Consider the following 26883-nt stretch of genomic DNA (forward strand, 5'->3'; position numbering starts at 1 on the left):
GAACTCTCTGTGATCGACTAAGCAGGTCTTATCAAGTCGCCGAACATCACAAGGGTGGAATTACTGAAAATGTCTTTGGGTTAAACGCATTAAGGATTAATGACATCTTTAAACATCTGACATAGATATGGTCTAAAAAACGACGGCACAGGTACGTCTAACATTCATGTTATGTCATAATGACACATGTACGCTGGTATTAGTTTATCAGGCAGCTAGCATTGCTAACTTTACTGGGGCCTTTGATGGATGAAACAGGAAATTTGACATTGTTGTCGAAAACTAACTCGTGTGTGTGTATTAAATAATATATTGTAAGATAACCACAATCAAAACCGAATGTGTCTAATTGATAACCCCAGCAGATTAATGGATGAGATACTCAGAGATAACAGTCTACAACAGCATCACTGCTTAATGTGTCATAGCTCAGTGTTTATCTATATTTGCTCTGTTGCGTTCTGTTATGTCTTAGCATTTTCGCATTTTGCAGTATGCGAAAATTATTTATCTTGTTTCTCATCCACTTCACACATGATCTTTTTTGAATTCGCTAAAACAATAACACAGCAAAGCTCTTTTCTACCGTGTGTGTAGTAGTAATGCACATGCATGGTTAAAGTCGTAAAATTAGCTGAACGTGTAACGTTATATAATTAAAAAATATATATAATAAACGCCGGAAAAAAATGCAAATGTACATATCCTACTATGGCGAAGGTTGGTTCCTGAATGTTAATGACGTATCGGAGAGTTTGAGAATAGGCTTACCTGATTGGGTGAAAGGCAGACGATGACATGTTGGCGCTTGTCGGGCGGCCAGTTAGCGAAGTTTACGAAAACGAAGGTGTGGCTCATGAATATTAATTACGTTCGTTAATTGGACGCTCTTACCGGTAACGTCATAATAAAGTAGTTACTATTCATAAGCAGGCCTTCAGCATAGTACGGTTCTCTAGCAATCACATGACAATGAAACTCGTGTTTGTGTTATGTTTTCATTTTCCGGTCTTTTTGTGCCATTCCTCTATATAACGTAGCCACGTACAGCTAGTTAGTAAAGTGTCTTTTTCTGAAATGAGTGCATAACAAATAATAAATGCTTTAGTTATTAGTTTCACTTTCTCACTGACATGCCTGCTTATCATTTTATTAATCCTTCTTAATTGACAAAGTGAACTGATTGTCCAGAAGTTCTTTTGCAATAAGGGCAACTTCTCTTTTACTTCCTGCCTTGTGATACGTTTTTTTGTCAGGTTTTGTTTTGTAGTCAGCAAATCTGTGTGATCACATTTTCAATCACAGTGTTTTGTAGTCAAGTTCACATTATATAGCTCACATGACTGACTTCTCTATTATCTTTAGTGCTTTAAACTAGAGTTACTGTATCATCAGGGTTTTAGATATTACTTAGACTGAGAATTATTTATATTTTAGCACTATTTAGACACTGAGAGTACCAACCAATGTTTATTTAGCATTCGAATATAATCAAACACACACGATTGTATTTGGAATTGGTCTGGATTGAATCTGGGTTCGATTGTCCCTCAGGGGCAGTGACATGGCTGCCGAAGACAAGGCTTCCTCCTCGTCCTCTGCGATGGACTGGAGCTCCGAGCCGCCACTCTCGCCCACCAGTCCCTCCCATCTAACGCACTTCAAACCTCTGACCCCCGAGCAGGACGAGCCGCCCCTCCGCTCTGCCTACAGCTCCTTCGTCAGCCTGTTCCGTTTCAGCAAAGGTAAAACAGATTTTTCTCACACAGTTATGTCTTAACATTTGCACCAGCATTTCATTTTTTTCAAATCATGAGGTTGGTTTCAAAGGTTCACTGTTTGTCTGAACACTGATTCATGAATATCATCCTCCATTTAACTGCTTCATGCAATTATGTGAATGTAGTCCTTTTAAATGGGTTGATAGCACTTATTTGAAAATTGAATGCATAGTACTTTGTATTCATCCTGATTGACTGGTTGCACATTTAAAGCATAATCATTTTAGCATTTTAATAACATAAATTTGATTTCTGGAATAAAAGTACAAGGTTTACATGAATGTGCTCCACTGAAAATTCCTGAAAGGCAGTGGAGGGAATTGTACTGAACAGTCAGTGGAGGGAAATGAACAGTCATGTGACTTTGCTCAAAATGTACCAAGAACACAGAGCCCATTCTGTGGTTCTTTTTTTACTCTCATAGTTTGTTTGTTTGTTTTTGTCCCTGTTTATAATACCAACAGAACATTCCTGCTGGAAGCGCTGCATTACAAGTGTGAAAGTGGACCCATTACATATATATAATTATACTAAGATATAGAAATAATAATTAGCCGCATCCTGTCCAATTAGCACAGAAGAGTTTTACTGAGAACTGTTCACATGGCTAAAAGGAATAGCTGATCTCTAATAAAGTAATAGTTCACTCTACATTAAGGAGTAAATGGCTTTACTGTGAGGAAATTATGTGCCCTAAGAACACTTTAGAGAAATAAAACTCCTATTGCATGTGCACTTAATAGCGAAAAGAAAGATAATCTAGTAGATTTAACAAAAGTTCAACATTTGCATTTGTGTTGGACATTTGATGATTTTGTTTAGGTAATATATTTCAGGTCAGTGGAGCTAAAGAAATACTCTGACATACAGTGGTGGCCAAAATTATTCGAACACTAGTATTTTCGCCAGCTTAAAAATGGTTTTAATCAGTTATTTCTATCTTTTGCAGGGCTCTATGCTTACTAACTTTTAAAAATTTAAGAGCACAGTCAAAATTTTAGAGCACCTTCTAATCAATAAGCAAAAAATGTGATAAAAAATTAGCCTTCATATTACAAGGTGATATTTGAGTCCTTAAAGTGAATTAAAGGGAAATTTAGTTTTTACCTAATGGCATTTTTCTAACTTTATTAAAAGTATGTCATCTCTTATGTCAAGGTTTTGAAAAAATATATTTTATAAGCTTTTTAAAATGTCTAATTAAAACAACAGAATAAGAACATATAGAGTAATAAGTTACCAATCAAATGAAATCAGTAATAACCAAATTAATTTGTACTACAGAGGTGGCACAGAAGAACACAAAAGTAGCTTGTAGGTGTATTTTCATGTTGAGTGAGGCTCAGAGTTGGCATGAGTGCAGTCAAATTCATAAATTCATGTTGAGATTAATGTTCTAAATGTCAAATTTTGAATATAGAAATATTAAATGATTTAAATAACTGAAAAGATACTTGAAACTAAAACTGCCAGTAGGTGGTGACAAGCCACTGGTTTAATTACTGAATCATTCATTCATTTGATTCATTTGAACGGCTGATTCATTCAGGAATAAAGAAAGTGACTTTTGTAAATGGATAATTGAATCATTGACTCACTAGTTTCGTTTAAAAATGCACATTCATTCATAAACGAAACAACCCTGTGTTTAAATGGAGATGCGCAGCAGCTCAGTTGTGACTTTGTTTTAAAGTCACTTAATATTAACTTCTTGTTTAACTGTTGTATTAAATCAATATTTCATTTACAAACTCCCTTAAAAATCATTAAAAGCTGTCACTCATCTTAGTTCATCACAATCTCACAAAAGAATGAAGTAACTGACCTAAAACCTTTTTTCTAGCTGGTGAAAATACTGATGTTCCAATAATTTTGGCCACCACTGTACTACAGCAGAGAAGTTTTAGGAATTCAAATTTAATTTCTTTGAATATTATTCTTGATGTATTGATTTACAGTTAATCAGTGTGATAATCCGTAAAATTTTAAATTCAAAGTACATTTATAGTGACTCTCTAATCTCTCCCTTTCATTCCTTTTAGAAAAAACAGGTGCAAACATTGCACCAGCAAAAAAGCTTGCTAAACTTGGTAAGTCTAGATTTTGTACGGAAAAAAATAAAAAATTGGGGAATAAGTTGTTTCGGGAAAAGAAGATCAAGAGAAGAAATGTCAACACAATGCAAATTCTTTAACCACAATCACCACAACATTTGAAATCTACCTTTTGACTGAGACTGAGCTTTTCTGTTGGTTTCAATTGTTCAGAGGAAGGACGGCCTCCTTCAGCAACGGAGAAAAGTCAGTCGGCTTCATCATCACCGCAGGGGCCACGGCGCAACTGGACAAGCCCCTCCCATTCCATACATGGCTCCGAGACCCACAGGAAACATTCAGATCTTCTCAGAAGAACATCCACTGCTTCAGGTACAAAAATACACAATTACATATATTTGCGCAGCTATACACATTTGTCTTTTTTCAGCTGTCTACAATTATTTTCCAAGTTTTTCACAATTCTACAGAAGAGAATGCTAAAATCATTTGTTTTTCTGTAGACAATGCCATTGTTCTGAAGTCCTCAAGACATGCTCTTGCTAGAGTTAGAAAGGCAAATCCTATCAGTGGTCTCTTTGATTGATGACTAGTCACCGCAGTGTGGTTCTCACAGGGTTTATCATTGAAGATAACAGTGATTCGAAGGCTAGACTCTGCTCTCATATGATCCATACCACTCTCAGGAGGGTCACTGGACATTAAAATTCAAGCAACGGTTTAGGAAATATATGAAGCATAGTTTTTGTTTGACTGTAAGCCTGGAGGACTACATTCTGGAGTTACGACTATAAATCAAGTGGTAAACAAGTATTGTGAACCATCACTTTTTATTTGGAAGTTGCGAGATTATTTGAAGACGACTAGAAGCTGAATAGACTGTAAGTGCTGATTGAGTTTAATATTACATATGCAGAGATATTTTAGGCTAAAGTTGTTGTATGTTCCTTTTTGTTCACAGTGGACTGGGAAGGTGAGGATTTTTTATTTTATTTCACATGTATGAAGTCATATCGATCTAAAATCTGCTTCAATTCATCAACAGTGAGTTAAATTATGTGTGTATACTGCAAAAAGAAAATATTTTCTATATCAGTATTTTGTATTGTTTTAGAAATAAATATCCTTAATTAATAAGAAACATTTTCTTAAGAAACATATAAGTCTTGTTTTAAGAGAATATGTGACCCTGGACCACAAAACCTTTTTTTGAGTTTCATACATCATCTGAAAGCTAAATAAATAAGCTTTCCATTGGTGTGTGGCCAAAATACAACTATTTAAATATCTGTATAACTTTGACCTGTACAATGTATTTTTGTCTATTGCTACAAATATACCCATGCTACTTACGACTGGTTTTGTGGTCCAGGGGCACATATATCTTTAATTACAGTAGGTTATTTTTTTCTTAACACACTGCCAAATAGATTTGTCTTATTTTAAATATAACCACCGCCACCCTATAAAAAACAACTGGCAAAGTCCAGGTAAACTTGTTTCTCTGAAAACACGTCTTAGAATCTTACCCTTAGGTATATTTATATTATTCTAAAGATGTTTAGATATGCTTACTGAAAAACAACGTACAGAAATACTGATTAAGAAAATGATTTTTGCAGCGTTTAGCTATAAATTAACCACATTTATTGCATGTTAAAGGATGCGTCAGATGGTTTGAGCTTGGTTATGAGCTTTAGTAGTTGGTTTTAGTAATTTCACATGCTTCTATTCATCCATACATAGTCTACTCATGAGAATCATAATCCCTCCAAAAATCTTAAAAATCCTTGCTGACCTATGGCGGCTGACATAAGCAATCATTGACAGGATCAAGAGTGCCGGTGGATATTTCACTGCAGGCTTTGGTTTTGAATGAGCATGTGTATCATGCATTTTCACCTGTATATTGTACTCTAGAGAAGGGCTAACATTTTGTTTTGTACTTGACGGATGCTGTTTTCTTTTTTTCCTTCAATAGAGGGTCGACGGAAATCAGAAGCCCCTCTGGGCAGCCACGATCCCCGAACAGCTGTCCAGCTACGCACAGCCCTCAAGAGGCTCAAGGAGATCATGGAAGGGAAAAGTCAGGTAGTTATTTCCAGTGAACTAGCTGGGAAAATCTCCACAGATTAAATTTACGTTTGTATTTTTAAGACTTTTTAAGATATATGCCATGTTCGAGTATTTTTTTTTTTTTTTTTCATTCTAAATGACTCTAAGCTTATAGACAAAGCCTATCCACATTCTCGAGAATCAGCTATGGAGTACAAAAGTTGCTTTATTTGTATTGTTGGTGAATGTAAGAGATATTAATCATATTTTTTATGTTCCAGGACAGTGATCTGAAACAGTACTGGATGCCGGACAGCCAGTGTAAAGAGTGCTATGACTGCAACGAGAAATTCACAACTTTCCGACGGCGTCACCATTGTCGACTCTGCGGTCAAATCTTCTGCAGCCGATGCTGTAACCAGGAAATTCCTGGCAAGTTCATGGGCTATACGGGTGAGTGCTGTTGTGGTGTTCGGTGTGGGGAGTGAGGGTCTCGTTCTGACCGCTGATTTGTGGACATAGCCTCTTTGAAGAGGCTTTCAACAAGAAGATGAGCAGATATGTCAGATTAAGAGTAAGACTACCTCTAGCATGCTGCGTGTGTTTGCGGTGGTTTGGCCTTTTGGGGTTTTGATTTAAATGGGTTGTAGAGTGACTTTTGAACTTTGTGGACTAACTGGTTTGATTTTGAAAAAGGTAAGAGTGTGTCTGTGGACTTTGACCTTGTAGGAGGAATTGCTACCTACTTAAAAAGCAACATTATTTCCTCATCTGAACCATTATTTTCTCAACTAAAACTGTTATCATACTTTGGTTATTCTTATATTCATGTAGTTCTTTTTTAGGGTACAATAGTTCAGCGACCCCATTCTATGAAGAAAATCATAGAAAATTTCAGATAATTATTTTTTATTTTTTTCAAAATTAGGGCTGTCAAAAGACTGAGAATTTTCAATTTAAGCAGATTTTAAATTGTCTTTTGAATTTAACACATTCAGATTTACTAAATTTTATGTCCTTATTTCATTCTTTCTATTGACAGCTTTAGTTTTTAACAGAAAAAAAATATTTGAAAGATTGGTTGAAAAATACCCACCCTTTTTTATCAAAACTGAAATGGCAAATTTGCGTTTGAAGTATAATTCAACCCTCAATGTTTGAAACTGCTCTTTACCGTTGTCTAACTAATCTAATCTAGTTTTTCTTGGCTTTTTTTCCCCATGCTGCAGGTGATTTACGGGCGTGTACGTACTGTCGTAAGATAGCATTGAGCTACGCTCACTCAGCTGACTCGAGCTCCATCGGAGAAGATCTCAGCGCCCTGTCAGACTCTCCCTGCTCGGTGTGTGTTCTGGAGCCCACCGAACCACGCACACCTGTGGGGGGCCGCAAAGCCAGCCGCAACATCTTCCTGGAAGAGGACCTGGCCTGGCAAAGGTAAAAACACAAAGAATCAGAAAAGGGACAGGGCATAAAGACATATCACTATATATTCCATTGTTCCTGCTCACTTTACCTTATCCCTCTGGTGTTTCTCTGCTCTGTTTTAACTCTGCTTTCTTACCATAATCACTGCTCTCGCTCTTTATCTCTTTCACTTGAGGACTGTAGGAAGATTGGCTCTTACAGGTCCATCTAGTCAAGTAGCTGCCTGATGATTTATGTTGTTTTTTTCTGTTCCTCATCTATAAAGCATAGAAACACATTTGTAGTTAACAAATAACATAGGATGTACAAGGAAAAGTGTACAATTTAGATATTGTTTTTAATGGAGTAAACCGTGTTGTGGGATGAATCTTGTGAAACTTCTCAAAAAGATGTTTGGGGTTGTATTTCACCCCCAAAATCATAAGTTTTGTAAATTTTGAGAAAACCATTTGAATTGCAAAAAAATAACGAAAACTGTTTAATGCTTAAAGCATGAAAGTAATGTCAAAATGCAAAAAAACTCACTGTTCTAAAAAGTGTAATTTTCTTTATGCAAAATGTAATTGCTTTGCTATTTTTGGAGTAAATTTGATATGAAAATGATTTCTTGGGATTTACCTTGGAAGCATTGACTGGCAGAAGTATTTGGACAGGGTGGACACATATATTGTTATTTTGTCATGTATTGTAGTCACAACTCCATGCTGTGTTTTTGCATTCAAGAGGGAATTTCCTCCTTGACTTACCAAATTACGCAAAACAGTCATGGGACTATTCTGATGCAAATGAACTTCAACTCTTTCTGCTCGCCTATATTCAATCAGCTGGCTCCTTCTGCTCTTGTGTTGTGAGTCTGTCTCAATGCTCATCTTTTCTCCTTTCTCTCTCCATGCATAGAAAAAATTCCATTGGGATGAGGAAGAAGTGAGTTTTAGTGTTACTTTTGTTTTGCATGACCTCCTAGTGAAGACATGCTGCTGCTGTTAAGTGTGACTCTGTTAAGTGTGTCATTTATTTCTGTAGTGTTTCAAAGGGAAATGGTTAAGCTGTTCCTGAAGTTTATTTGTGTGCATATGTTTGATTACTCTAGTCATCAGGAATCTCAGAATAGTGGTCTCAGTTCCAGACTTACAGCAGTCCAGGAGGATATGGGCAAGTCGCCAGCCAGAAAGAGGTGCTTATTGTGTAAAGATTTTCTTGTTCATTTCAGTGCTTCTTTTATAGGCTGTAAATACAATATTTTCCATTTATTTCTTGTGTTAAGGTCAGCTAGTGTGACCAACCTGTCTTTGGACCGTTCTGGCTCATCCATGGTTCCTGCCTATGAAAGTTCGGTCAGCCCACAGAACAGCCGGGCCCTATCCAGGACTGACCACAGTGAAGAGGAGAGAAAGATCCTTCTGGTACCAAATGTCTTTTACTGGTTCCTCCTCAACTTTTCTTAACATTTGAGTTTTTAATTATAACAGCTGATTATCTTGTAGGATTCTTCTCAACTTAAAGATCTGTGGAAGAAGATTTGCCACAACAGTACAGGGATGGAGTTCCAGGATCATCGGTACTGGCTACGTACTTACCCCAACTGCATTGTGGGTAAAGAGTTGGTCAACTGGCTCTTACGAAATGGCACTATTTCAACTAGGTAAGAACCAATAATAATTTGGTTCATTACAACATCAAGCATGGTCTGATGCTTAACTGCATGTCATTACAGTGCTTTATTTCCTTTTTGTTCTTCTGACACAGGGCTCAGGCTATAGCTATTGGACAGGCTTTGGTAGACGGACGCTGGCTTGACTGCGTCACCCATCATGATCAGATCTTCCGTGATGAGTATGCCCTCTATCGCCCCCTCCAGGTGAGAAGAAATATTCAGTGGCAGGTTTATATGTGGACAGTTGTTTAATGCATGTGGATGCTTTGGGACATTTTTCTTTTTCTTTCTTTCTTTCTTTCTTTCTTTCTTTCTTTTTTAAACATTTTGGCTGTGTTAAAGTGACAGGTCAACCAAAATTGTAAAGTCTGTCATCATTTATTTGCCTTAAAGGGATAGTTCACCAAAAAATTAGACTTCTGTCATTAATTAGTCACCCTTATGTTGTTACAAACCCGTAAGACAATCATCTTCGGAAAACAAATTAATTTTTGATGAAACCCGAGAGCTTTCTGACCCTGCATAGACAGCAATGCCACTACCATGTTCAAGACTCAGAAAGGTAATAAGGACATTGATAAAATAGTCCATGTGACATCAATGGTTCAACCGTAATTTTATGAAGCTACGAGAATACTTTTTTTGCACAAAGAAAACAAAAACAACGACTTTATTCCGGTGTTAATTTTGACAGCAAATTTTAATTTAGTTTTAGTCATAGTCTTTTGACTAAAATGGCATTTAGTCTTAGTCATATTTTAGTCATCTGAATTGTTTTTAGTTTTAGTCTAGTTTTAGTCGACTTTAAGGAGAAGTCCACTTCCAGAACAACAGTTTACAAATAACTTACTCGTCCCCTTGGCATTCAAGATGTTCATGTCTTTCTTTCTTCAGTCGTAAAGAAATAGTTTTTTGAGGAAAACATTTCAGCATTTTTCTCCATATAATGGACGGATATGGTGCCCCGAGTTTGAACTTCCAAAATGCAGTTTAAATGCAGCTTCAAACGATCCCAAATGCGGTTGGAAATGATCCCAGCCAAGAAAGAAGAGTCTTGTCTAGCGTAACGATTGGTTATTTTCATTAAAAAAAATACATTTATATACTTTTTAATGTCAAACGCTCATCTTGTCTTGTCTCACTTTGCCTGGACTGTTTTTGTTCTGGTTCATGACAGTTAGGGTATGTTGAAAAACTCCGATCTCATGTTCTCCCTCAAATCGTCCTATATTGCTGTTTTACCTTTTTTGTTAAGGGTGTTTGATCTTCTTTGCATGTTCACTTTGCAAAGACTGGGTCGGTACTTCTGCAGTGATGTAGGATGATTTTGAAATGATTTTTGAAATTGAGGGAGGAAATACGATTGTATTTTTTCGACATACCCTAACTGTCTTGAGTCAGAATACACAGAGTTCAGGGAGAGAAAGGCAAGACGAGCATTTGAGATTAAAAAGTATTTAAATTGTATTTTTTAATGAAAATAACCAATCGTTTCACTAGATAAGACCCTTCTTCCTCGGCTGGAATCATTTACAAATGCATTTGGGATCGTTTGAAGCCATGTCTGCGGCCAAAAACCAGACCAAAATGAGTTCTCTTTTGCGTCGTCAAATTTACATCAATAGGCTATGATACAGTTTATATGTACGCATCTAACCTCCTAACGAAATGAACACAGCTTTTTTCAAAACAAATTTCTCTTTCGTGTCAGTCTTTGACCCACGTTCACATGAGTACCACGGTTCATGCGTGTGGTGCTGCTTACACAGGAGCCGGCGTTCTGACATAAAACCTTTATGCGCTGCACCTTGTTTACAAGCAGAGGAATGCACACACATGCATCATGGTTATATTCAAATTACATGATTTAAAAACATAGCTGGTCGTTACAAGCTTACTGAAAACACTATTTTTGTGATTCTGATTTGGCTTGTGTATTGTTAAGCGCACTATACAAAAAACAAACTGGTTTGTTTATTACATTTGTTTGTTAGTCTGTTTAAACTGTTTGTTAAATTTCAGAGCACAGAGTTCTCAGAAACCCCTTCTCCAGACAGCGACAGTGTGAATTCCTTGGAGGGACATTCTGAACCTTCATGGTTTAAAGACATCAAGTTTGACGACAGTGACACAGAGCAGCTAGTGGATGACTACGTCACACCGAGTAAGTATCCCTTGAATGTTAACATCCTGTAGCAGTCAGTATGTCTTTGCCTCACCAATTTGCTGGCTCCCTCTCACAATATTCCAGACTCGGCCAGCCCCAGCAAAAGAACATCTGTCAGCAGTTTCCACTCTGCAGTGGACAGTGACTCAGCCGCCTCCATCAACCTAAATGTGGAGCAGGACAATGTCAATTTCCATATCAAGAAGCAGGCCAAGTACCCACATGTGCCTCCTTACCCAGCTGAGCAAAAAAGTATGGAGCCTCATGACCCGTTCACCCCAGAAACCGACATCCATGCACCAAGTGAGGAGAGGCGGAGAGGCCCATTGGCCATCCTGGTTTGCCTCTGTCTGCTTCAAAAGCAGCACTAACTCACTGGCTCTATTCCAAAATGTAGTGAGCTGAATCACTATATACTGTCTACATAGGCAGCTAACTTGTAAGGCTTACAGCTGCAGCTTAAAGGGACAGTTCACCCAAATATGAAAATTCTGTCATTAATTACTTAGCCTCATGTCGTTCCAAACCTGTAAGACCTTTGTTCATCTTCTTAACACAAATTAAGATATTTTTGATGTAATCCGAGAGCTTTCTGACCCTGCATAAACAGCAATGCAGCTACCACATTAAAGGTCTTGAAAGGCTCTCGGATATCATCAAAAATATCTTAATTTGCGTTCCTTACGGGTTTGGAACGACATTGATGTCTGTAAATCCTATCTACTGTAGGTAGGCAGCTCACTAAGGTTTGGAACAGAACCAATGTCTTGCTGAGACTCACCGTTTAATACTATTCCAACCCTCCAAAATATACTTAACAATTAAAGTAACAGCCCTAACTATGGCATTAAGTCCAGCATGAATTATTTTTTCCTTCCCAGCATCACATGATTTCCCTTCCCAGTCCAACATATCCTATTAATACATTTCCAGTTTGTCATACTACCTCACAAGCATGGTTTGCTGCTACGTCATGCGTGCCTCACATTTACAAAGCAGTAACACTGACTTCCACTTCCTCAATACTACTGTTGCAGCTAATTCATTGTCATGTACTAGACTGTGGCATGATTTTATGGCATTTACTCTAAGTAATTACATTTTATTCTAAATAACATTGACTTTAACTATATGTTAATTTCTCCAATGTCTACACATGATTGTTCCGTCTCACACGCACTTTCTCTCTCTACGTCAGTGGAAGTCCTGCTCTCTGAAGATGGAGGTCAGCATATATCCATCAGTGATGCCTTCATTAAAGGTAACCGTTTCTCACTTCCTTTATTGTAATTTGTTACAATACTTCCATTCACAAGTTTGGAATCAGTAAGACGTGTTTGTTTTTAAAAGTTGAAGCTTAAAGGTTCATTTAAAGCTTCAAATAAATCTTAAATGGGTTGAGTGAAAGCAAAAAGTTTGAATAGTCCAAAATAACCTAAAGATGCTCACCGATTATTTAAATCAAAGTTTTTGAGATGTTGTGAAAACTGTTTGATCAAAAGGTCAATCAGAAATTCCCACACCTATGGGAAGTGCAACAGAAAGCAACAGATATGTTTTGAAATGAGTTGCTTATGCCTGTACAGCTGTCATTGCTGCAAATGGAGGATTTTTAAAAAGTGTTTAAAGAATAGTCATTTGTTATTATAAACGTATCTTTGGATGAAAGTGTCTGCTAAATGCATATATGTCAATGTACTGAATTAAAAAAAAAAAAAAAAGGTGTATATGAACTATTGTCTTACCTATCTGAATGGGTTTTTCCTCTGTAGAGTCTTTGTTTAACCGGAGAGTTGAGGAGAAAGCTAAAGAGATGCTCTTCACACCTCTTGGCTGGCATCACAGCTCTCTGGACCAGCTGCGGGAAGAGAACGGAGAAAAGAAAGCAATGGAGCGTTTACTGTAAGACTTTTGAGGATTGCTGTTTTTAATGCATAAAATGTTATTTTAGGTTTGTTACTTCTCTTAATGTACAATTAGGGGTCAAATATTTTACTAAAAATGACAAGGGATCATTAATTGCATGTATATGAATTGCATTCTAGATTAACTGCTGTACTTTTACACAATCAAGTGTCTACTTTATAGTCACACAAGTATCACATATAAATCACATGAGTTTAGGGACTTTTGGAAGCACACATCATGATTAATGCTTCCTCTTCAGGTCTGCTAATCACAGCCACATGATGGCGCTGTTGCAGCAGCTGCTATACAGTGAATCGCTGTCTCTCTCCTGGCGTGACATCATTGTGCCTGTGGTGAGACAGGTTGTGCAGACCGTGCGACCGGATGTGCGCAGCTGTGATGATGACATGGATATCCGTCAGTTTGTCCACATCAAGAAGGTGAGGAACACAAATGGATGCAAAATCGATGAATCTAGCTTTGCTAGACAAATATCTAACATTTGCTTTTTGTAGATTCCAGGAGGAAAGAAGTTTGACTCTGCTGTAGTGAATGGCTTTGTTTGCACAAAGAATATTGCACACAAAAAGGTTTGTATTGACTGAATATTATGCCACAGAGAAGGTCATGTAATATTTGTGCTAAAAGTGCTGGGACTTTCTCAACAGATGAACCCTTATATCAAAAACCCCAAGATCCTCCTCCTCAAATGCTCCATTGAGTATCTATACAGGGAAGAGACCAAGTTCACTTGCATTGACCCAATTGTGCTACAGGTAACGGCCACTAACCCCTACATGTGTTTCCAGGGTATGCTAATTAGAAAATGCACTAAAACAAGAATCTGAGAAATCCTATTTACTATTGGATCTTTCCAGGAGCGTGAATTTCTGAAGAACTACGTTCAGAGGATTGCTGATGTCCGACCTAACTTGGTGCTGGTGGAGAAGACTGTGTCCCGTATCGCTCAGGACATGCTGCTGGAACATGGCATTAGCCTCGTGATTAATGTCAAACCTGTTAGTATTTTCTCCAAGGAATTGTTTAAATATTATTTGTCTCTTTAGATGTATTTCACATAGTTACCCATTGATAATGGCATAATCAGAGAGGGCATGGCAAATGGGTTTTATAGGTTATTTTGGTCTGGTTTATGAATATTTCAACTAATATCTCTTTTTTTTAATCAACACAGCAAGTCCTGGACCGAGTGAGTCGAATGACTCAGGGAGATTTAGTCATTTCAATGGATCAGCTTCTTACAAAACCTCGTTTGGGTACCTGCCACAAGTTTTACCTGCATTCCTTCCAGTTGCCAAATAGTGAGTCTCTACCTCTATTTCCGATCCAAGACAGGTTTAACTCACATTTTAATAAAAGGTGTTATTTTTAGGGATGCAACTGATCAATACCATATCGGTTATTATGTATCAGTACCTGATGATATTGGATATGTAAAGCGATAGTTCGCCCAAAGATAAAAATTCTGTCATTAATTACTCATCATGTCGTTCCAAACCTATAAGACCGTCGTTTATCTTCAGAACACAAGTTAAGATATTTTTGATGAAATCCCAGAGCTTTCTGACCCTGCATAGAAAGCAATGCAACTGACACGTTCAAGGACCAGAAAGGTAGTAAGGACACCATGTGACATCAGTGGTTCAACGTAATTTTACGAGAATACTATTTGTGTGCAAAGAAAACAAAAATAACTTCATTCAACAATTTCTTCCCGTACGAGAGTACCATGACGCATACACACGTGGATCAAAGACTAATATGGAAGAGAATAAATTGTTTCTTTGTGTACAAAAAGTATTCTCCTAGCGTCATAAAATTACAGGAGAAGTTCAATTCCAGAACAAAAATTTAACAGATAATTTACTCACCCTCGTGTCATCCAAGGTGTTTGCATCTTTTTTTTTTCAGTAGTAAAGAAATTATGTTTTTTTAAGGAAAACATTTAAGGATTTTTCTCCATATAGTGGACTTCAATGGTGCCTGTGAGTTTGAACTTCCAAAATGCAGTTTAAATACAGCTTCAAAGGGCTCTAAATGATCCTAGCCAAGAAAGAAGGGTCTTATCTATCGAAACAATCTTTTAATTTTTTTTTTTTTTTAAATTACCATCTATATACTTTTTAAACTCAGATCATCTTGTCTAGCTCTGCGTGAACTCTGTGTATTCTGGTTTAGGGTAGGTCGGAAAACTCCCATCTCATTTTCTCCTCCAACTTTAAAATCATCCTATATGAAAAGAAGAGTGAAAAACAGCGATGTAGGATGATTTTGAAGAAAATGACCGAACGTTTTGCTAGATAAGACCCTTCTTCCTCAGCTGGGATCGTTTAGAGCCATTTGAAACTGCAGTGAAACTGCATTTTGGAAGTTCAAACTTGCGGGCACCATTGAAGTCCACTATATGGAGAGAAATTCTGTAATGTTTTCCTCAAAAGACATATTTTCTTTACAACCGAAGAAAGAAAGACATGAACATTTTGAATGACAAGAGAGTGAGTTAACTATCTGTAAATTTTTGTTCTTGAAGTGAACTTCTCCTTTAAGGTTGAACCACTTATATCACATGGACTATTTTACCGACGTAATGACGGAACGTCTTGAGGGTAATTAATGACAAAATTTACATTTTTGTGTGAACCCTTTAATTGTGCATGCTCATTTCCCACATGCCTTTTGCCATCACTAAAAGTTAATTGTTTTTTTTAAATAAGCTGGTAATTTTTTTTAAATCTTTGTAAAATTCACTCCATCCCTTCTGTTTACAGATGAAATGAAGTCCCTTATGTTTTTTGAGGGCTGTCCTCCTCAGCTGGGCTGCACCATCAAGCTCCGTGGTGCTTCAGAGTATGAACTAGCACGAGTGAAAGAGATCATCATTTTTATGGTGTGTGTGGCATACCACTCACAACTGGAGATCTCTTTCCTCATGGATGAGTTTGCTATGCCTCCTAGCCTTTCTGAGAGTTCCTCTTTCCCATGTCTCCTTGAAAGCACCACTTTGGAGGAAGAGGATGAGACTGGTGGAGAAAGAGAAAGCCAAGATAACGATGGCTCCACACTTGGGGATGACAATCTCACGCTTCTTCCAGAAGAAGACTTTGAGCCAGGGCTTCAGGAGGTTATCAAAATGCACAGTAGAGAGCCTTCCATCTCCGAATCTTCTCATAAAGATGGAGAAAGCCCAAGAATAAATAAAAATCGTTCAGTTGCTTCCTCCTCTGGAGGAGAGGAAGAGATTAGAAAGACCTCCACACCTCTTTCATCCTTCTCTTCCAGTTTTCTCCAGCCGACTTCACCACCTTTCCTTATTTCAGACCTGAAAGAGACCTCACAGGAGGTGATTAAAGGGTCGGGTGAGGAGGAGAAGAACAAAGAGCTGGAGGAGACTTTGGTCCATCGGGACAGCACAAGCTCCGATACCTCCCTTCCACCAGCCCGGCTCTTTCGGGATCCCTTACAGGATGACACAGGCCTGTTTGTAACCGAACATGTAACTTCTTCAGATGACCGCCTCAAATCTATCTCAGCTTTGTTTAAACAGGAGCTTAAAGACATTATCCTCTGCATTTCACCCTTTATTACCTTTCGGGAGCCATACCTGCTCACGGCTGCTGGACTGCGTTGTCCTAGCCGGGATTATTTCCCAGAACAGGTTTACCTCTCACCTCTTTTGAATAAGGACTCGAAAGAGCTGGACGGACGCCGCAAGAGGCAGCTGTTGAAAGAGTCTGGCCCGAGTTCTGGCAGCCTGACCAACGGTACTGTATCACAGCAACGGACCATCCAGATTTTGCCCTGTCATAAACTCACAGATGCCCGCATAGTAGAGCAGCTAGGCAGCAGTCAGGATCTGGCACGCATGCTGGCGGACTATCGTGCCAAGGGAGGACGCATTCGACAAAGGGAAGGAATGCAATTTCGTGAAGCCCCACCCACAAAGGCACCAATAAAGTCAGACAGTGAAGAAGATAAAGGGGCAGGACTGAACGAAATGACCTGGGCTACTAAGGTGAGGGTTTCTCGTCTTCTAATATGTTTATTCTGTTTCTTTATTCCTGTTCTGAACAGTAATGCTCTTTCAATGATTTAGGGTCTGAAACCCTCAAAAAAAAATCCATTGTTTTTGGATAGTGAAAGAAGGCCAAAATGAAAATTATCCAATGATTTACTCAACCTTAAGCCATCCTGTGTAGGGATGCACTGATTGCATATAATATGTTCTTGGCCAATTCTGATTTCCGAATTTTTTTTTTTTACCGATTTTTGCGATTCAAATGTTCTTTCTAAGAACTATATTTGACAGCATATATATAAATACAATGATAATGTCATTGTCAGTGTCAAATGGTAATTTTTTTCCCTAACCTTTTTAAATGTGCTATCTTTCACATCAAATTCTTACATTGTATTCTAACTGAATTAATTCAGTTAGAATAATAAGAAACTGTAGAGTTGTTACTATTCAAATTAAATCAGTATCAACAAACTTTATCTTTGCACTGCAGAAAACACAAGCTTTGTCTGAAGTGACATTAGATGCATTTATACAGACTGTTTGATGAAGCCGAGGTGCCATAAATGTATTTAACCGCAAAACTGCAAATGCATAAATAATTTAATAAGATTGATGTTTTAAATAATTTTGGGAACATAATGGAAAAAATGCAATGACACTTAAATATGAAACCAAATATGCTGTTGTGCTCATTTGTTTTGATTACTGCACTAGTCTCCCTTTCACTCACTCAGGCTGCACAAGCCTCATCTGGCATGACATGAATACATTATTATATTTTCAAATGTACTTACTCTTCCAAGCTTTATAATGGCAGTGAATGGGTGTTAATATTCAGTAGTTTAATAGAAGTGTATACATCCATTATAAAAGGTGCTCTGGGGGTTAATAAAGGCTACGCTATGTCTGCGTCATTCGCTGGAATGGCACTCTCTCATGTACACACATATGACGGTTAGCGTAAGATAGAGATTACGGTTAATAGTTTTAAATATGGATATATTTTTTCTTACAAAAATGCATTGATTCACTTCAGAAGGCCTTAATTAACCTCCCAAAGCTGTGTGAAGTACTTATTTATGATGGATAGATGCACTTTATTAAACTTTTGTTAGACTATTGAATCTCAACAGTCATTCACTGCCATTATAAAGCTTGGAAGAGCCAGGACATTTTTTAATATAACTCCAATTGTATTCGTCTGAAAGAAGAAAGTCATATACACCTAGGATGGCTTGAGGGTGAGCAAATCATAGGATAATTTTCATTTTTGGGTTAACTATCCCTTTAATACAAGTCATAGTCAAACTAATCATTATGAAAGCTGTATTATCTTTTCAGTTTATAAAGGTTGCAGGTTTTCAACATTTTCCCGAAACTTTAAAAGCAGAGCTCTGATTTGTGTGTTTGATTGATTTTATTTATTTATCTGTTATATTTGTTTGAATTAAATATGGGTTGCAAAAAAACAGAGCTGGAAATTTTGTTAAAATTAAACTGCTTCTCATTAGTGGCTAATCAAATATTTTTTATATATTTCAGGAAAAATATTATATTTATTACTTTTTTGTGTAGTAAATTGTTACTTTTTGTAGTGGGGGAAACATTCTGGGGCTAAATAGTAATTTAAAATATTTTTACTACAATTAATTGTTTTTATGTTTCAGTTGGACTGTTTAAATCCAATCAACCATCAGAGGCTGTGTGTGCTCTTCAGTAGCTCATCAGCACAATCTAATAATGCTCCAAACCCCTGCGTCAGTCCATGGTAAACTCTCAGTACAATTATATTATCATGTTAATTTAAGATGTATTAAGATGTACAAAGCATGTTACTGATTATATTCTGAATATGCAAACAGGGAGGTCCAAATTTTTACTGTATCTGCTGTGTATTTACAGGATTGTAACAATGGAGTTTTATGGAAAGAATGACTTGACACTTGGCGTATTTCTGGAGAGATACTGTTTTAGGTAATGTACTAAACACATCTATTTTTGTTTCCTTTTTTTCTGGAAAATATGCATCATGCCTGTTTGTCACAGTACCAAATTTTTCATGATTACTGATAGCAATTCCAGTAGTACTGCTAAAAGATTATTTGCTCTTGATCAAACACCTTTATTTAAATTTGTCATCATAATGTGTTTGTTGTTTATTCTGATTTTGTTTTATATGGGTGTGATTCAGACCCTCTTACCAGTGCCCCAGCATGTACTGTGAGACCCCCATGGTTCACCACATCCGGCGCTTTGTGCACGGTAACGGCTGTGTCCAGATTGTTCTGAAAGAGCTAGACTCGCCTGTACCTGGATATCAGCACACAATCCTCAACTACTCTTGGTGCCGTGTCTGTAAACAGGTAACACGGGAGCATTTGGATTAGAAAAAAATAAATGAAACAGATCTAATGTAAGCTATTATGTGCTACAGTATTACTCACATTAACTGTTACCGATTTTGTTTCAGGTGACTCCTGTAGTCCCTTTATCTAATGACTCCTGGTCCATGTCGTTCGCCAAGTATCTAGAGCTTCGTTTCTATGGTCACCAGTACACCCGTCGGGCCAACGCAGAGCCTTGTGGCCACTCCATCCATAAAGACTACCACCAGTACTTCTCCTACAACCAGATGGTGGCTTCATTCAGGTGTGCATCTTCACAATATAGATCTCTTTTTTTTCGAATATTTCAAATATTATAAACTTTTTGTCCAAAAGTATTCATGCTCTTCTGTCATCTGTAGCTACATCCCAGTGAGGCTATTTGAGATCTGTCTGCCTCCTCCAAAAATCATCATCAGGAGCCAGGGTCCCTCTAAAGCCAACTTGCAGCAGGACCTCAAAGACTTCTCCCAGAAGTAAGATTCCCTACTTTTACTCAGCCTCATAAACCTTCTCAAGACAACAGCTAAATTAATTCATCCTCCATCATTTGTAGGGTGGCTCAAGTGTACCTGGCCATAGATGATCGTCTCACCTCCCTAAAAACTGACACCTTCAGCAAGACCAGGGAAGAAAAAATGGAGGACATGTTTGCGCAGAAAGATGTAGGTTTCTTTACCGGACTATGTCCTAGGACCAATGTCCACTTACTTTAAATACTTTTTTTTTTTGTCCTAGATGGAGGAATCAGAGCTTCGCAGCTGGATAGAGAAGCTACAAGTGCGTCTGCAGACCAGCGCGATGGACTCGCCACCACAGCTACAAGCGGTTCTGGAATCAGTGGTGGTCAAAAAGCAGGGTTTGTGTGAAACCCTGCAGTCCTGGAACAATAGGTGAGGACTGTATTCATACCGCCATAGAGACTGAAACTAAACATCTGCCATCAGAATAGTACAGCTTTTATTTTATCCCATCTCCAGACTTCAGGACTTGTTCCAGCTAGAAAAAGGCAGGAAGCGTCTATCTGTTCCTCCCAGCCCTGGCAGACACAGACAAGCTACATCAGATGAGAGCAAGGTCAGTAATTTATTTAGCAAATCACCAAGTAATTTGCTCAAGTAAGCCACCTCCTGGATTCATTTTTGTTTTGTTTTTAATTGATAGACTAGTGCTTTGGAGTCCTCTCCTCGTAATCCATCCCCTGTGGTCCCAAATGGAGAGAAAGGTGAGTTCATTGGTCCTGTACTCATTTGGAAAAAGTTGCTCTTGAATGTTGACTCACAGACTTTCTCACAGAGGACCGTCATCTTAACACATTTCCGTCAAGTTCGGGGTCCTCGTCCTTACTCCAGTTACCATCTCCAGCTGAACAAACTTCAGATGTCATCACGAGCGGACCATCTTTTCCTGATCAGGACTCTGTCAGCAACCCAGATGGTAAACTTACTTACCTCGTGTTTGAAATCATACATAATCAACCCACCTGATTTCCTCTCTTCATCTCTCTCCTTCTTTTACTGCTTAGACATGTTCGATGGACACTTGCTTGGTTCCAATGACAGTCAAGTGAAGGAAAAATCCACTATGAAAACCATCTTGGCCAACCTGTTACCAGGAAACAGCTACAATCCCATTCCTTTTCCTTTGTAAGGCTGTTATGATATTATGGGTACTAAGAAGCAAATCACTGCTTTTTGTTCTCAACCTGATAAAAGTCTTTTTTTTTTTTTTTTTTTTTTTGGTATGTTAGTGACCCAGATAAGCACTATTTGATGTATGAGCACGAGAGAGTTCCTATAGCCGTGTGTGAGAGAGAGCCCAGCTCCATCATTGCCTTTGCACTCAGGTATGGCTATTTGTACATGTATAACTATTTTTAACTAATATTTATTTATATTTTTGTTGTTCAATCAGTGGAATGGTCATTTCAACTAAGTAGCCATTTTTGCAATGATTCAAAATCAGTGTCACTGAAGCTGACAGTTGTAAAGAACTGATTTCTACATATGAAACTTCTCAGCAATATTAGCTTTTTAAAATAAGACATTATTATAATTTCCATCATCCAGCTGTAAAGAGTATAAAACTGCCCTTGAAGAGCTCACAAAGACAACAGCAAAGACTGGAGGTGACGACACATCCCAGGCCATTAGGTACATCAAACACTCATTTCCCTCATCGGCTGTATTTTTTCTGCGTATATTGGAAAACCTGTAAACTGACTTTCTCTTTCTTCTGCCTTCTATAGTTCTGGAGAGAGCAGAGTGAAGAACAGCCCAGCCAAACCTAGTGACAGCAGTACATCACAGCTGAGCCGCAGCAGCGTTGATGCTGACCCACTCAGTAAACCCAACCACAGTTTACTAATTACTAGCCACTTACGAATACCATTTATAATTTGCTCTGATATGGAATTTCTTATGAGACTAAATGTTTAAGGTATATCTTTTTCAGAGGAGCCTGAAATTGGAGACAAACAGAAGAAGCAGACAGGAAACCCACACATTGAGCTGCGTAAGTATCAGGGTTCAAATAGCAGGCTGAAACTTTGATTATATTCAGGTAAATATCATTGATCTTCTGACATTAAAGGGATAGTTCACCTAAACAATGAAAATTCTGTGATTCTGAAAATTCTGTGACTCACCCTCATGTCGTTCCAAACCTGTAAGACCTTTGTTCATTGTCGGAACACAAGTTAAGATATTTTTGATTAAATCCGAGAGCTTTCTGACCCTGCATAGACAGCAATGCAACGGACACGATCAAGGCCCAAAAAGATAGTAAGGCCATTTTTAAAATAGTCTGACATTAGTGGTTCAAATAATTTTATGATGCTGCGTGAATACTTTTTTGTGTGCAAAAAAAAAAACAAGCAAAAATAATGACTTCACTCAACAATTCTGTGTTCTGACATAGAACCTGGCTCCTGCATCAGGAGCTCTACGTGCATGTGTAGTGGTACTCCATATGAACGTCCATATTCAACGAAATTGTTGAATAAAGTCATTATTTTGGTTTTCTTTGCATGCTTAAAGTATTCTCATAGCTTCATAAAATTACGGTTGAACCACTGATGTCACATGGACTATTCTAACAATGCCCTTACTACCTTTCTGAACCTTGAACATGTCAATTGCATTGACATGTCTATGCAGGGTCAGAAAGCTCTCATATTTCATCAAAAATACCTTATTTTGTGTTCTAAAGATGAACAAATGTGTTTAATAATAATAATTATAATTATAGGTATACATATATATAATAACATAAATAATACATCTAAAAATTATACTTATAATGCAGAGTTCTCCGACGCAAATGCCAAGTTTTACTGCCGGATCTACTACGCGGAGGAGTTCCATAAAATGCGGGAAGAGATTATGGAGAGCTCAGAGGATGATTTTGTGCGATCACTCTCCCATTGTGTCAACTGGCAGGCTCGTGGCGGGAAGTCCGGTGCAGTTTTCTATGCCACTGAAGGTATGACCTGATCTAAGGGTGCAACATCTTTTAATAAAGATTATCCTTTAGGAAATGTTTTTTCATTAAGGTAGTTGTTTGTAGTAAAGCAGTTCACTTCCAGAACAAAAATTTACAGATAATGTACTCACCCCATTGTCATCCAAAACGTTTCAGGAATTATCTCCATATAATGGACTTCAATGTTGTTCGCGAGTTTGAACGTCCAAAATGTAGTTTAAATGCAGCTTCAAAGGGCTCTAAACGATCTCAGTCGAGGAATCTAGCGAAACGATCAGTTATTTTATAACAAAAAAAAATTATTTATATACTTTTTAACTTCAAATGGTCATCTTGTCTAGCTCTGCCATGTGCATGCGTACTCTGTGTAATCCATGTCAAAACAGGTATGTCGAAAAACTCCCATCTCATTATCTCCTCCAACTTTAAAATCATCCTACATCACTGCAGAGGTACCGACCCAGTGTTTACAAGGTGAACATGCAAAGAAGATCAAACGCACTAAAACAGCAATGTAGGACGATTTTGAAGTTGGAGGAGAAAATGAGTTTCTGACCTACCCTACCTGTATTGACCCAGACTGCACAGAGTATGCTTGCACATTGCAGAGCTAGACAAGATGAGCATTTGAAGTTAAAAAGCATATAATTTTTTTTTTTTTTTCGTTTTTCTTTTTCATTTGATTTTTTTTTTTTTTTTTTTTTTTTTATCATTTCGCTAGATAAGACCTTTCTTCCTCAGCTGGGATCTGAGAGCCTTTTGAAGCTGCATTGAAACTGCATTTTCGACGTTTAAAGGCACCATTGAAGGAGATAATTCCTGAATTTTTTTCCTCAAATAACATAATTTCTTTATGACTGAAGAAAGAAAGGCATGAACATCTTGGATGACAATGGGGCAAGCACATTATCTGTAAATTTTTATTCTGGAAGTGAACTATTTCAAGTGAAGACTTATAGGTTGTTGGATGTATTTTGCTAAATGTGCTGTTTCTCTTCAGATGATCGGTTTATTCTGAAGCAGATGCCCAGATTAGAGGTCCAGTCTTTCTTGGACTTTGCACCCCACTACTTTACTTACATCACAGGAGCAGTTCAGCAAAAAGTAAGGAAATGTATACCTTGTAGAATTGTCTGAGGCAGTATTTTTGACCTGTTTTAGGTTTTTCTCTCTAAACCGTTTTTGCATCCGTTTAACAGCGGCCTACAGCACTTGCTAAGATTCTGGGAGTGTATCGTATCGGCTACAAGAACTCCCAGAACAACACAGAAAAGAAACTGGACCTGTTGGTGATGGAAAACCTTTTCTATGGGCGAAAGATGGCACAGGTACATTTGTTGAGACTTTAAATTTGCAACTTAAAACTGATTTGACGTTAGCGTTTCAAAAAATACTGTTTTCACATTCTGTTATGTGGTCCTGTTACTTGTGTTTGTGCAGGTGTTCGACCTGAAGGGATCCCTGAGAAACAGGAATGTGAAGACAGAACTAGGAAAGGAGAGCTGTGAGGTGGTGCTTCTGGATGAGAACCTCTTGAAACTGGTGCATGACAATCCCCTTTATATTCGCTCACACTGCAAGGCCATTCTACGTGCCGCCATTCTCAGCGATGCCCACTTCCTGTCCAGCCACCTCATCATTGATTATTCCCTGCTGGTGGGCCGTGACGATGCCACGGATGAGCTAGTTGTGGGCATCATAGGTAAGAACATCTTATCTGTTGTTTCAAAATCCATTTTGGACTTTCTTTTAGTGATTATTTAACCTCTTGTATATTTGAAGATTATATCCGGACTTTCACATGGGATAAAAAGCTGGAGATGGTGGTCAAATCTACTGGGATTCTTGGAGGTCAAGGTATGGTTATACGTTCCTAAAACATAGCCATGATATTCTCAGAAACTGATACCTTTTTTTGAGCCCATGTTTCATGGCCTTTCTCTCTTGACAGGTAAAATGCCCACGGTGGTGTCACCAGAGCTGTATCGAGCTCGTTTCTGTGAGGCCATGGACAAATATTTCCTCATGGTCCCTGATCACTGGACAGGTCTTGGACTCAACTGCTGATAGACAAGAAGGGAACATTACAGTTGGAAAGGGATATGCTGCTTCCTCATGTACTTTGCAGTGATTTAATAGAAGACCCTTCATAGTGAACCCATCATTATCTGCAGTGGTGTCTGAAACTGTGCGAAACTGAACCCCACTCTTTCTATGCTTTGTGCACAAACTGACCAAAACTGATGTGCCAAGATAAGAGCAAACTTCTTCCAGAAGATCCACTGAAGAGACTGAACTGAAATGGTTGAACTTTTAAAACCCTGTTATGCTGTAGTGTTTGTTTATAACATATTAACTGTGGATGATGTAAAAGTTTATAAATGTACAGAGATGTGTAATTAAAGAATATTAATACTGGTAAAAGTGTCAGTCTTATGACATGTAGGGCTTTTGTGAAAAGTACAGATCGTACTTCTGGATTTTCCACTCATGAGTATTCATGGGAGTTGAAGGCATAGATTTTATCAGAGTTTTTACTGAATAAATACAACTCACACTGATGGTAACGTTTCCTGTAGTATAATGATATATATAATGTTATCTAATAAACAACACATCATGATGGAAACATTTTGGAAGCGTCAAACTAATCACAACCCACATACAACTATGTTACAACAACACACAAAAACCTGTTTGGCACTTTCCACAAATAGCTAACCATGCTTTTCCCACTATTTAGATAAATTAATATGATTAATCATTTTAAGCAAGATTTTGGCATAAGAATGAATGAATGTTTCAGCAAATCATATACCACAGCTTTCTAATGTAATGGTGTTTTCACAACGCGTCATCAGTCGGCCATATTGGTGGCACTGAACATAAACAATGCCACTGAACTGAACGGAACTTGCAAATTTTGCTGATTATTGCTGCTGAGGACCAGTGTTGGGGAAAGTTACTTTTAAAAGTAATGTATTACAATCTTGCATTACTCCCTGAAAAAGTAACTAATTACGTTACTTAGTTACTTTTAATGGAAAGTAATGCATTATGTTACTTTTGCGTTACTTTTTAAAATCTGGGCAGGACTTGCTTCTTTGTTTTTAATATAAAACAATTCTAATGTAAAAAATGAATTCACCTCAGGCTGAAAGAAAAGTATATTTATGCAGGAGATCACTCTTCGGCTATAAAAAAAATTAAGCACATATGTTAGTTTATCTAAAGTGATTTTTGCTTATTAGTATAGCTGAACTGCATCATAGAAAGGTCGGCAGCAAAGACACTGGTTAATAAAATGGGATTAAATACATAAAGGATATTTATTTAAAACATTTAATTTTTGCAGGGTTGAAGTTTGCATTTCACTGTTTTTATTCATCTTGAGGAATACTGAATCTGTTTTTTGTGAGTGAGATTAATTAATGCATGTTCACATTTAGTCTACAATACAGTAACATCATGTTTACTCCCAATTTCCCAACAGGAGACTTGTCAGTCAATAAAGGGGGAAAAAATAACTCAGATGTTTTCTGAGAAATTCAAAAGTAATGTGTTACTTTACTAGTTACTTGAAAAAAGTAATATTATTACATAACTTGAGTTACTTGTAATGCATTACCCCCAACACTGCTGCAAACTGTCTGAGGAAATAAGGCATTTGTGGTTGGCCAAACTAAACCAGGATTTTCTTGACAACATTTGTGTTTGCTCTTATCATTTACAGTCAGGTAGGTGAAATATTAGGCTAACTTAATTATTAGTATCTTAATTATTACTGCTTGTACGTATCTTTACCACCTATTAACTTTAGTTGTTCAAAATATTGCGCCTTTTCCTGCTTACTAAGTTCTTCTGTATATGATTTAGCAGCTTCCACACGTTTTTTTCCGTGTTTTAGACAGCATACATCAGCACAAAAAC

At 37.6% G+C, this 26883-nt stretch overlaps 1 protein-coding gene across 7 annotated transcripts; it reads left to right on the forward strand.

Annotated features, from left to right (window-relative positions):
* Nucleotides 1-25370, forward strand: pikfyve (phosphoinositide kinase, FYVE finger containing). Of its 7 annotated transcripts, none has more exons than XM_051119129.1 (43): nt 1-151; nt 1555-1745; nt 3824-3871; nt 4049-4207; nt 5817-5926; nt 6172-6343; nt 7120-7327; nt 8216-8242; nt 8409-8492; nt 8583-8721; nt 8803-8960; nt 9065-9176; nt 10995-11136; nt 11224-11442; nt 12338-12400; nt 12912-13041; nt 13307-13487; nt 13563-13637; nt 13716-13823; nt 13926-14066; nt 14243-14369; nt 15837-17080; nt 18754-18854; nt 18989-19060; nt 19278-19449; nt 19557-19735; nt 19833-19946; nt 20027-20135; nt 20209-20363; nt 20451-20547; nt 20635-20695; nt 20767-20907; nt 20996-21116; nt 21221-21316; nt 21540-21623; nt 21719-21813; nt 21925-21984; nt 22777-22953; nt 23954-24057; nt 24153-24281; nt 24394-24655; nt 24736-24810; nt 24905-25370. In XM_051119129.1, exons 2-43 carry the CDS (start codon nt 1565-1567, stop codon nt 25018-25020), a joined length of 6348 nt encoding a protein of 2115 aa, XP_050975086.1. In that variant the 5' UTR covers nt 1-151; nt 1555-1564; the 3' UTR covers nt 25021-25370. The 7 variants fall into 7 exon arrangements, with proteins under 7 accessions (XP_050975086.1, XP_050975089.1, XP_050975087.1 ...); XM_051119132.1 differs by having other exon boundaries at nt 11224-11391; XM_051119130.1 differs by lacking the exon at nt 8216-8242.
* Nucleotides 25371-26883: the final 1513 nt, after the last annotated feature.

The sequence above is a fragment of the Labeo rohita genome, chromosome 9, assembly GCF_022985175.1.
Source record: "Labeo rohita strain BAU-BD-2019 chromosome 9, IGBB_LRoh.1.0, whole genome shotgun sequence".
NCBI lineage: Eukaryota > Metazoa > Chordata > Actinopteri > Cypriniformes > Cyprinidae > Labeo > Labeo rohita.